General features: G+C 41.7%; 1 protein-coding gene across 1 annotated transcript in view; it reads right to left on the bottom strand.

Moving 5' to 3' along the window:
* Nucleotides 1-13315, bottom strand: part of TGFBR2 (transforming growth factor beta receptor 2) — a 60447-nt gene that overhangs the window by 21510 nt on the left and 25622 nt on the right. The window contains exons 2-3 of the mRNA XM_059818506.1: nt 11015-11186; nt 9160-9350 (exon numbers count right to left, since the gene is read on the bottom strand). Of these exons, the coding sequence (XP_059674489.1) occupies nt 9160-9350; nt 11015-11186 (363 nt within the window). The remainder of the gene's footprint in view (nt 1-9159; nt 9351-11014; nt 11187-13315) is intronic.

The following is a 13315-nucleotide window of genomic DNA, read 5'->3' as shown; positions in this document are numbered from 1 at the left end:
ACCCTGCTGCAAAGGGACACATCCGCTTTGGCACTGGCCCGTGGAGGAAGTAGGGAGGCAGAGCATGAAGAGCATACAGCTGCACATCCCCACCTAAAGGAGCAGGGATGAAGGGTGTGCTTATTTTCAGTTTTTAAGACACTAGACAAGTCCCACTCAAGGCTTGGCAAGTGCAAGAATGAGCACCCAACAGGGAGAACTGGGTATGAGGACTGACAAGGCTGAACCCCGAGCTTAAAAGAAGGGGACTGAGCTGCCTGCCAGCAGAATTAAAGGGGACAGATGCAACAAAGGGCTGGTGGCACTGAGGGCTGGTCTGAGCAAGGCATTTCTGCAACTGCCTTTGATTTTGACTGCTGATACGAGCAGAACAAAATCAGCCCTTCTAGCACAAGTTAAGGTTGGGGTACTTCTCTGTTGAATCTGTGTACAAAGTCAGGGCAGGATCAAAATTCAGAGCATATCTGTATGTTTGCATAGTGGCTAGCCAACATTTTCTGGCTTGACTACAAGAATCTAAGAATAAATATGTTCATTTGCTTATAAATAAATACGTATGACTCAAACCCCATAATTTAAAAAATGGGAGTGCAGCTTCCTCTTTCTGAGCACTGGAATGAGCAAAACCTGGCTGCACAGGCAGGTGAGGAAATGGTTAAATGAAACAGCCTTTGAGGTTTTGCAGACTTGCTCCCAAATAACTTTCCCCACCCAGTACTGTTATTTAGGCAGATCAGTCCTTTCTTAAGCTTCAAAAGAGCCTATTAATATAGCATAACAATAGAGAAGTTGAGCTAAAAGAAAGCTTCCTGTTCGAGGTTTAAACTAAGCACCAGCCATCTGCACAACCCTTAACACTACCCAAGCCTTTAGGGAATAGGGCTCAGGTGCCAAGGAAAACGGAAACACACTGTACAGTCCCTGTTCAGTCAGGAAGCTTCAAAGCACAACAGTGCTCTGCCTGCAAATTCTTTAGGTTGGATTGGGTGCCTTTGATCGAACTTCGGTGTCACTGAACTTTGGAAACAAGAAATAAAACAATGGCAATAAAATTAGGATCCTCACTTTAATGCACAGGGCAGCAGAAATGCACAGCCAGTCCTGACAGAACTACTTCAGTACTGTTTGTTGCTTGTGCAAGTTCTAAAGTTTCTGCCTATTCAACTGCTAGTCAAAGCCATGCAGCAGGGCAAGAATATGTTTGATATTGGCAGAACTCGGGTTAAACATACCAACACTGATGTATCACAAGCTTGCCTAGTGTCTTAAAAAACCCCAGAAACACACAGTCACAAAATACAGGCCCAGACCCAGGACTGTGATCTAGTTATTTCGCAGGCTCCGGAGACACAAAGCAGCCCTTTGAGCTGACTGGAGGACAACTCTGTTTTGCAGGAATTCTGAGGTTTAAAGGTTTGATTTCAATTCCACACTGGAGTGAAAACTAATACTTTTTGAATGTTTTTGCATAAACAGAATTCTGTTCAAATGTTGCAATTCGGCAAGAGATGTGAGTGCTGAATCCTCACCAGTGAGGGGACTAGTCTGGGGTATGGGAGCTCCAAGTTCAAGTCCTGCTCTGTTTGATTCATCTCCGATTATTCTAAATCAGGCAAAATGTGAGTTTGAACCTTATGTGTGTACTGATTTCTGGGCAAGACGCTAGGCAATAAAATACGGAAAAGTCTGCCCATCTCTTTAGCGCTACTTTCTGGATGAAAACTAGTTCCATAAAACGTTTCATTTTCAGTGAAATGAAGTTCCACTCTGAGCAGCTGTTTGGGGTAACTTAGTTTACCTCTGCTGAAGAATCCTCAAGTGACAATGAAATTCTGTAATTCAGTGTCTCATGTACCTTCCTGATTTTGGTCTTTTTAGAATTAAAATGGCTTGGAAATCTTCAGCAAAATATTTTTAGACGGGAAATGTTGATTTTCAGAACAGAAGCTCTGCTTCTGACATTCCTGTACTTTTCCCTGAAACCCCTGTCTTGAGGACAAAACTGGTCTGAAAGTTGATCCAACTTTTATGTTTAAAAACTTCTGCTAATTTTACAGGCAATGTTTTTTGGGCTTTGTGGATGGGGGTGAGGAGCTTTTTTTATGGCGGGGGGTGGGGTGCTATGCTTTTTCCTTAGGAAAATGGTTGATCCTGACAAAAAATACTTGGAAATAATCAAACTCAAATGCTGCACCTCAAACTAACCTGCATTTTTTTATCTTGTCAGTTTCTTGGAAACATTATAATTTTCCATCCTTGCTGGAGATGAAGAATTTTTTTTCAGCTTAATAGCTTTGTGGGGCAGGAAATCAGTTCCACACCTCCCTCAGCTCTATGCTGAACCATCTGATGGCAGAAGACAGAGATTACTAGATTTTAAAACCAGAGTGGACTCTATCTTGGTATCCAGTGCAAAATAAACCCTGACATTTCTTGTAGTGTTTCCTGAAAGTTAAATTCCTGCAGCCAGTTCCTGAATTTGACAAAGTTTTTTTGGACTAGGTAAACCAAGTCTGTCAAGGCCAGTAACTTGCATTTGAGCTGTACGTCTTCATCTTTTAGTCTAAAGAGGATATTTCCAGGGTATCCAAAACACAGGATCTGCTGAAGCAGCCTCCTGGAGAGGCACTAGCTCTGGTAGTTGGCAGGTCTGCCTGGCCTGCTATAGGGGCTCAAAGGTAGTAGAAGTAACAACGTAAAGCCATCTCTAGAGCCTGTTTCTAAAGCTGTCTTTCTAAAGCACTGCCATCCTTATGGCTTAGAATTTGGGCCCTAAGGATGTTTGCTCAAAGGTGTGGGAACTCATTCATTTGACCTTTTGGTTATTCGCCAGCCTGAATGTTGCTCTGCAGTCAACATATGGCTGGCAAACCAGATCCAGCCCTTAGAGCACTTAATGCAGACCATTACCCAATGCCACCACTTACCTCTTTTCCTGAGAGGTAGTACGGCAAAGGTATAAGCAGTTTTGGAGAGCTGTGGCACACTCGCTGCTGCTCTCCCCTGGGGGCCAGCAGATTTGCCCTTGGCACATGACTACCCACAATCGGATGATCAGGACTCAAGACATCTCTGTCATGCCTGGGGAAAATCCCCAGTTACGTGTCCCAGTTGTATGTGTTACATGTTGGAAGACTCATGCATATGCATCCGTCACCTGACGGCAATGGCTGCATCTTAGTCATGGCAGCAGGAGGCAGGCAACTTGATTGCCTCTGGGTGGCTTACTTCAGTGAAAAGGCTGGGCAGCAATGATGTAATGGATATTTTATCTATTGTAAGCAAAATTCCATTTTTCAACTGATTGCCAAGTATGCTATTCAGCACCCAGGAGGTTTAAGAAACTCTTAAGTTCTAAGACAGAACCAATAGCTGCTTGTTGCTGTTTTATTCCCTCACTGCTGGCTAGAAAGTGTAATTCCTCGGTTTGCTGGCACAGCACCCGTTTGTTTAAAATCTCTCACCCCTGGATGCATTCCCTTCTTATCTCCCCCATTCTAACAGGTCACTTCACTGTGTGTACATGGCATATCTCACATTTTGACTTTTGTAGCTGAGCTTTCCTACTCAGCGATATGAAAGCCAACATATTCTAACTTCACATGATGTGACTGTGTTTCTGTGATACATGCCTCAGTTATACAACTCAGTGTCTGCTGCTGTTTGCTGGTGGTTTTCTGGAACAAATCAATCTCTCTAGCTTCAATATGTTCCAACAGATGCCACACATTAACCACTATTTTTATTCTCAGCCTGAGTTTCACCCCTCCAACCTTTCCCAAAATATTATGTTGCCAGTGTTAGTTACAGTTTGTTTCTGTCTGTAATTATTAAAGTCTCTTCCATGACAACCTGATAAAAGGTTGGCCACATTCCCACACTTATTAAGCTCTCAAGTGATGCAAATTGTAACAAATATGCCAACCAGACTGGAAGAGCTCTGCCTAGTTTGTTTTTACACAAATCTGTAACTGAGCTCTGCATGGTTATTTTCCTAGGAAGCAAACAATATAAATAATACAGAGCAAAACAAAATTTTGGCTTCTTTTGCCTCTTTCCATTCTATTTCCTTTCTATCCCACTAAGTGAATCAGACATTCAGCATTAGACAGCCTCTCCTTTGGTTACATACAGCTGCAGGCATTGGGTGGGACTCTGTGGCTGCAAATACCTAAGAGGAAACATAGAGAACAATGCCAATATACAAACGGTGAGAGGCTCTGTGCAATGTTATGTAATGCTACTGACCTCTTTTATGGGGCAGCTGGAAGACAGTTACCTTCTGACATGTTAGCTGGATAACAGAAAAACAGATTAATGAAAGGCTTTGTTAAAATCCACTTGGAAGTAGTCCAGCTGTAATGATCTCCCTTCTGCTGTTCCTTGAGCACTGGACAACTCATCACATGAGTATTTATGGCCTGGCGGCTGTTTGTGCACAGGTCTTAAGTCTGCTCTTAAGTTTGAGATCCTCCTATGTAGTGAAGTAAAATCACTAACGCTTTGACTCTAGTAAGGAGAGGAAGAGGAGAGAAAGAAAGGAAAAGACAGGGGCAATATGTTAGAGACAAGCGAGAGATACCAAGTTAAGGAAATTCTAAAACATTATCCATATCTCTTGCGATCTGGACACAGGACAAGGCATCACGCGGGCATGCTTGCGGTGGTTCGGGCAGCAGAACAATAGCAGGTCTCCCAGGTAACAACCGTACACAATGAGCAATCACAGCACTTGACACACTGCAAACCCATAGGCTGTAATTCGTTTGGGCAAATGACTCAGCCACAATTGATTAATCAAACACTTACATCTCTTATACTCTCAATTAGCAAACTTAGTAAAACCATGATCAATGTGAAGATTGTTAGCAGCACACCGCCCTCCCTCTCCTGACACACTTCCCCGATTCGCTTCATTATTCTCATAAACTCTTGCTGACCTGTCAGTTATCTCTATCACTAAAGTTTTGATATTTAAAGGCAACTGTTTGGATGATTCAGATAATCATTAAAAATTGTATACATTGTTGCTGCTAAAGGTTTCTCCCATATTATGACCAGGTGCAGTGGGAATGCCCAAAATAATGATCTCATCTTGCAGTACATGAGGAATAAATAGAGACTACCTGAACAATCCAACAGGCACCTCAGTAGCAAACTGCATGGAGATCTACATAGCATGGCAAGACAGGTGAGGATGAAAATGGATCACCACGTGAATTATTAGAATGACTCTAAACCAAACAGAGCTGGGCTACAGGTCTGCAAATCGTGTTTCCAAACTTTGAGATCTCTGCATTTTTGCTTGGAGCTGAACTTGATCCCAGGATAACAACTGCATATATAACGACAACAGTACTTAAAGGATTTGTTTTCCTGTTTGCAGTCTCCAGTGCTGGGGTCACCCTTTTGCACGCCGCTGAATGAATTTGTCTGAATGAGTCTGCACAACAGGAAGAAGTTGCACTACATAGCAGGTAGGTCATGCACTAACATGCAGGCGTCCCATTTCCTCGGCTACAATGAGTGCCTGGTCATCTCTGCCCATGGAGAACGGGTCAGACGTGAGGCTGGAAAGAACACAGTCCTACTTGGTCCCTTTGGGTAAACAAGCCTTGACCTCAGCCAAATAGCTTAGGATTGTTAATAAAGAAGAACTTTGTTAGGCATTTGCCATGCTCGCACTGGCTGATGAATAGAGGCTGTAAGATGGTGTGGTGAGGGGAAGGCTGAGGAACAAAGCTGCCCAAACACCAAGGGGGGCCTGGAACTGTGCAAACAGCTACAGACAGACCTGGTTCATCACAACAGGTCAAAACATAAGAAGGCAAAGCAAGATGCAGAAGATCCACCAGACACAACTAGACATCAGGGAGGAAAAAAACCTGGTAGTCCAGTCCTGCACTCATCTTTTCCGTGACAGCAGGACCCAGCCCCTGTCTGCCACCTAGCCAACTTCTAACCAGCCAGGGCCTTCTCCCCCCTGATTTTGGCTAATCTTTTCCAGTGGTTTTACTCCCTGGCTTTGCCTTCTGGTAACACTGACATTAGACATTTGAATAAATAATAATTAAAACAGACTGGCATTGAGTTTTTATGTAAGAAGCATTTTTCCACCACAGGCGTGTAAGCTGTTTGCCAGTCACCCAAAATTTTGTTTGGCAAAAGAGAGAGGGATTAAAAAACAAACACAGAATAGTCAGATTTGCAATGGCTACCTATCTCCTGTATATTATCTCTCCAAGAAGTACAGAACATTGTTTGGAGTGATTCTGCGCAGGGTATTTTCCATCAGCTACCCATGGCCTGAAAAGCCAGGGATCTGAATCAGGGTCAGAAGCCCCCTGACACAGCAGAACTACAGGCATGTTTAGGCACATGCCTGACTGTGTCTTGCTTATTTTGCAGATTGGCAATTTAAATGAAAGTCAATACAAGAAACATGCATTTGATTTGGATGTAACTACTTCAAAGATTTCCAAAGCCACACTTGGGTGAGTCACAACACCTCCCACTACCCAAAACCTTCAGATGTTTGCGCCTAAAAATGGAGTCAGGAGGTTTACCCTTCACAGTCAAGACTGATACAAGCCAACAGTGCTATAAACCAATTCTTCTAAAAGCAGTAACAGCTCAGCTGTGAATCACTGGAACGTAGTGACTAACCTCTGGTGGAAATTAGAACTTGTTGCCTTACCCACAATTTTCTTCCTTACCTCAGAAACACCAGGAACAAACTAAATCTGGTCTCTCTTGAGCGGGCACCCAGGAGGAAGAAGAGCTAGAACACGGATCATTTATAGTAACAGCTTGAAAGGAAAGGCTGCGATTATCAGGTGAAAAATGACAATCTTTTTTATTGTCTCAGTTTCTGCTAATAAATGAGTACCACCACTTTTTGATCATGCTTTTTTAGACTAGCTTTCGTCCACTCTCTAAAACTATAGGATATGCAAAAACACTGCAAAAATTCTTGCTCTGGTGTACAAGAAATGTAGAGAGAAAAAAAGGCAAGAACAATGTACAGAATAGATCTGGATGGCAGTCATTCCAAAGGCAAAATTATTACAGGCTATTATCTAGTTGTCTGGAGGAGCCGTGGACCAGCTGGCTGTGATGTTCTGCTCAAAGTTAAACACAGACAGGAAACCGCATGTCTGATACTGTAAAAATCGTTTGTCTTCCTGCCATGGCTAACCAGGCAAGTAACCCAAAGGGGCTGTTTTCATTTAAAAGAAACACTAATCCACAACAATAAAAAAGGAATGACAAAGCCTCAATTCTCCCCCCTCCCAGCTGGAGTTAATGCTTGTATTTGTGAAGGAACTGGAAATATTACAAACTGGAGTTTTACATTACTTCAATTTTTATCTGTAGTTATTCACTTACTACACGTGAATGCAGGGCATAGTTTTCATGTGTCACCTAGTGTGCTTACAGCACATGACCTAGAAGGAAAAGCTCCACTCCAAAGAGTGGAAGGAATTAGGGTAAAAAGACTGGGGTTTAATCTATACTACAGCTGCTTTTAGGCTGCTCTGTGGTGCGGGCTGCAGAGTTGATGGGAATGAAGGCACTTGGTGTTGAATTTACAGAACAGTTTTCATAAACATACACACAGAAGACACACATTTGTCAGGGCAATTGTATTCAGCTACATAGCTCCAGGAGAAACAGCTATAACATGACTAATTTATAACAAATTAGCCAAAATCCACAAGGGTGTGGTTTGCGTTGTATAAAAACTCTAGACAGCCGACACAGTAAGATCTTTTCACTGGGAGCACATTCTCTTCAATAAAATCAAGGCAATCTGTTAGAATTTGGTCCTGGGACTACCACCTGTGCTCACATCAACACCAGTATTTACTCTAACTCCTTTAAAGCCCACCCAATTAAGGGTTGGTCATACAACCATGGATCAGCAGTCAGGTTGTCTGGTTTCAAATCAAGCTTGGGGAGGGGATGAGGAAGAGGGGAGGAGGTGGCACTAGACACGGACAGCCTGGGCCAAGGGAGGCAAAGACTTTCTAGCTTGCTCTTGGCTAATCTGGTTTGGTTTTGCAACCTAAACTAGTTAGCCTTCTTGGAGGGCTGGGAAGCAAGAACTAGAAGCCACTCACATAGTTGTCTGCCTCAGTGCAGTCACGCACCATGTTTCCCAGGAGTGGAAACAGTGTCCCAACCCTTTGTTATCTCATATAATGAGGATTTGATTATATCCTTTTCTGAGGAACTTACAGGTAATAAGGATGGGTTCTGTGTGCCATGCTAATTTAGAAGCGTGTGCACATAATGTTCTCCACAGGAGGCCTCACACTTCTGTGCAAGAGACCTGACTTAGTCTCAGTAAAAGAATCATTGTGGGATCCAGCAGGTAGGAGAAAATAAAATGAAGTGTGTGTGTGCAGATATGCACATCTGTGTGTGCAGCATGAGGTCCACCGGCACTGTACACACCTGCACTGCCTTTACTGTATTTGCAGTGCTCTATATAGGCATTCATGAAGTAAAATAGGGACAGGTTATGCAGCTGTAATTTGGTCTGTACTCAGATTTCACTGGTTTGACTGAACTCACATATATGTCCTTGTGCCGTAGTAAGCATGAGGTAGCATATCCACCAGTGAAGGAACCTTCTAGCTACTTCACGCCCACCACAGAACAAGTGCAGATGGTCAGTTACAACAGAGAATCTGACTTTAAATTCACATCCTATCTAGTTACTCAGTAGTATCTGTATGTACAGATGCTACACTATGGCAATACAGCCTTTTAGAAGAGGCAAGACCTTAAATATGGCATTTGCCTCTTGTTTATGTTTTGTAATGTAATTAGCATATGTTGCATTTTGATGTATCAATAGAACAACTCTAAACATCTTGCTTTCATCTTTATTTTCATCAGCTTTTAAGTGCAATGTCTTGAGCTGAGTATCAGACTTACTTCAAAAGGAGGACAGCCTGGCAGGAAGAAATATCCTCTGAAGACAGGGAAGAAAGGTTGCGATATTGCAAGACTTGGAAGAGACCAAAATATCTCCTGCCACTAGAAGTTTTCCTCCACAAAATGTGATTCCAAAGTCCATTGGTATGACACAGTTAATATTACTTGCAAGGTATAGCCTACGAATGCAGGGTAAATAATTATTAAACCTACCTGATGGAAAAATGAGCATATCATTGCATTCTTCACCTGTACAGGAACACATGAACATCAATCCCCCATCTTCCTTCTTTTCCGTCATCAAACACTGCTCTGAGCTGGAGTCATCCAACATGTGACCATACAATGTTTTCTGGGGATCATGGCATATTGTTTCTAATGTCACATTTTCATCGTTCTGTCTCCTAAAAATGAAAAGGAGAAAATTGAGATCAAAGAAGGAAAATTTTACAAAGAGAGCAGAGAGGACTGCGCCTGCCTGAAATTTGCCTCTTTTGAGAACTCAGACGGGATTTAAAGAGTATCATATGTTCTTCTCCAGCTTTCCTGAATGGGGTAAATTTGGCTGTGTCTGGGCTCCTCACACTGGGGCATTTCTACAATGGCACAGCTATTCCTGTATCATATTATCATTAAGCTTCAATGAGTGCCTTTGAAAATCTCACCCAGAATTATTTAAGCTAATGCTCAATGAACTGCTGTGAGCTTCAGAACATACTTTTGGTTTTTGTGGTCACTGTGCAGACAGTAAAAATCTGTGGGAAATTATGATAAAAACTGAATTATTTCCTCAAAATCTGAGGAATTTCTAGTGAGTTGGCCTTTTCATTTTGCTTTTGAAGCCTACAATCAGCACAATTTCTGCACCGAAGGAGTTATCCTTCTAATTAAAAAAAAAAAAAAAATTAAAACCAATACCTACCATAGAACTGGTGCAAGCTAAAGTTGCCTTGCTGTCAGGGAAATATTTACAGCCGATAATCTGGACCCTATTCCTGTGTTTTGTCCTGATCCAGAGATTTCATTTCATTGACACAAGACTCAGAGGCAAAGAACACTTTAAATACAGTTCTCAACTCATTTGCCTTTTGGATAAATTGGCATGAAAAAATCCAGAATGTATCTTAAATTGCACTACAGCCACTTTGTATGGCAATAATATACACTGACCACTTACTAAAGGAGCACAGGACATATATGGAACAGCACACTGGACTGATCCTGCATTTCAAGTGTCTACTTCCAGTTATGTTGAACATCTCTTCAAGTCAACGGACACAACTAATCCCTCAATAAATTAATCAATTATGTCTTTCTGTAAGTGGTTCTAATCATGTTCCTAAATAAGCAGCAATGTTGCAAATACTCAGTTCTGCTCCTTTTGTCCACTTATGAATGCATTAAGACTGTTTCTGGTTTTCTTTGGTAGGATTGGGTTACTGTTCCTTGCAAATGGGCAAAACCCGACTGGAATGCAAGTTTAGAGTCAACAAATCCTAAAAAAGTGTTACAAGTCATTTTCATATACTCTTGATTTCTCTGAACCTAGACATGCTGTATAAAAAGCACCATGCTTACATCAGAGTCACTGCATACACAGAAGATTTTTTTTACTATTAAGAGAAAGTATTTCTGCCTATACATGGTAAATAAGACTCCTGTGATAGATCTACATAATGCAGTTCACTTTGAAATCTGAGAGACGATTGTCTTTCTTCAGCAAATGCCACCACAATCCTCTCTGAGTCTCAAATTTGTTTCGACTCTGAGTGCTGTGGGTGGATGCAGCTTAATGGTTTGAGTGGAAACATGCCTCTCTTCCAATAACAGCATAAGATAGAACAGAACTACTTTAGAAGAAAAAAATGTCCAGAACATTTCATATCAGAATTGTTGTTAACCTCAATCAACTCTCAGTATGCTGAGCACCGATTTGAGTGAGAAGCAAGAGAGCAAAGCCTGGTGATGTAGCAGGGACATTCTGAATATCAGAGCAATCAAGGAAAGTACTAAGTAATGATGAATGAGGGTGTGCTCCCCTCCCCACCTGTATGAAGAAATAACTTACCATATAGCAACACAGACTTCACTATTCTTCTCACAGATCGCGGTGATGTTGCAGTTGCTCTTGCACGGATGTTGGTTTGAGCAGGTTGTTACTTTAATGTCACAAAATTTGCATAGGTTCGGCATTTGCAATCCATTTTCCTTATTTCTGTCAACAGGTGACATAATTTCAGCTTAAGAAAAAAAAGAGAAGGAAACTCAATAATTGTAGATTATCAGATTGCATTATTGCTCATTATGAAGATAAGGTTTTCAGCAGCAGCAAACATTCCCTCCCACCTTACATTAGAAAATCTTTGATCTTTCACAACTACCGATTTTCTTTACAACACAGCAAGTGCCACAGTGTCAAGACCAGGTTAATCAAAGTGAATTTGAACAGTGAAATCAACTTCTGTTGACTTCAGAGGGAGCAAAAGTTGCTTTGTAATTTGCAGAATCAAGCTTACTCTGAGTCCAGTTTACACTGAAATAACTACTCTTCAGTCACCCATTTGCATTATTCACAGGCAGCATACCTGTCCCCCATGTACAATATATTGTGTCATGGTCTGTGTGCCAAAGTAACTGTGGATACCATAGCAGGAATGCACGTTAGGTGGGTGACATCATTATGACATGGATCAAGATGAATTTTGCAAGTTGGTCTTTACTAACCTGAGGCATAACCTGGGTGTTGTCCCTAATCTGATTACTGTTCACATAGAAAAACACAGAGCTGGAACTGACTTCCAACTTAAAGTAGATGGTCTACCAGAGGTGGTTGGTGAAACTCAAGCTGGAAATGCAATAGGGCATCTGTGCAGCTCGTGTAATCTGCTACTGGAGTGTTCCTGAGCTAACTCAAACTAACTTGCAATGACAGTCTGTCTGGTAAAAGTCTACCTTGACCCAACAGCTACATTTCTGCACCCAGGCATTGAAGAATTACTTGCTTACTGGCTCCGAGTCTTAGTACTCACCATCTGCTTCAGTATGGTAGCAGTAAGGGAAGAGATATTTTTTGTCCCAGTGTATGAATTTCAGGAAACATGTTTTTAGTTCAAAAACTATTTTGAAAAGCCAGCATCACTACAAGGAACAGAAAATGCCAACATAAACTTTTTTCTAAAGCTAAAACGAATATGCAACTATATGAAGTGGAGCAGACTATCTACAACAATTTCAGTCTGACTCACTTTGTAATATATTTGGAAAAGTAGGTTGAACCATTTTAAAGAGATACTGGGCTTCATATAGCACAGCCCTTCTCTTGTATCCACCTGCGTGTTGAAACTGTGTTCATATTGCTCTCTGTGGCCAAATGTTGCTAGTCAACCAATAATAGGCAACCAGGGATTCATAATTTCCCCCTCTCTCCTCCATTAGCTGAGAAATCATTTTTTTCCTTCTAGAACTTCACTATTTAGTACCATTAGAATATTTTATTACAGGAATTAAATATACGTGCTTTTTCCAGAAGGAAATAAAAAGGCCTCTTGCTAAGATTTTCAGCGGATTTCTGAGCCATTGTGAGGGACTGAGAGAAAAGTCTTCCCTCTTCATCCAAATCACACACCCTTTTTATCACTAGCATGATCTGGTATTGACCTAAAGTCTCTGATCTTACTGCCATTGTAATCAGTGGCAAAACTCCCAATGATTTTAATAGTACAGACGAAGCTCCTACACAGAGGAGACGGTTATGATGAACTCACTGGGAGCACTTACTCGGGTGGAGATTGCTGGCAGTATGTTACAGGCTGGCTGAATTTTAAGCACCTGGTAAACATTTCTTAATTATTTGTGTTGCAACAACTTCCAGAAGCCATGCAGAAGAACAAAGTCTCATTGAAGTAGGTATGGTAGGAACTCAAAAGGTCTTGAATCTATAGTGTTCTATAAAATATGTGTTAATATAATCATCATTATGGCAAATTGCTCCTCTCTTCTGGGTGATACTTCTCATTTACCACATGTTGAAGAGAAACTAATAGCCATATTGGTTTATCTAGATTCCAGTAATGATCAAAACAACCTGATAATGAGGGACAGTCCCTCTACCCAGTAAGAGACAATCTATGGTCCTAAAAACCTGGATGAACAATACAGACAAATATCAAGGGAGAGATGAAGTGACTCGCCCAAGTCCACACAGGAAACCTGTGGCAGGGTGCCAAGCAGCTCACAGCTGAGCACAGGGGAAAGACATCCGCTGCTCAAACTGCAAAGACTTTAGCTGCATCTACACTGCTTTCAGCTCTAAGCTCACATGGCTCCGTGTTTCACTGGGCAGCTCTGTCGTGATGGATGCCTCTGCCAC

The sequence above is a fragment of the Gavia stellata genome, chromosome 6, assembly GCF_030936135.1.
Source record: "Gavia stellata isolate bGavSte3 chromosome 6, bGavSte3.hap2, whole genome shotgun sequence".
Classification (NCBI taxonomy): domain Eukaryota; kingdom Metazoa; phylum Chordata; class Aves; order Gaviiformes; family Gaviidae; genus Gavia; species Gavia stellata.
The sequence above is the reverse complement of the archived record's forward strand: the minus strand, read 5'-3'. Positions and strand labels throughout refer to the sequence as shown.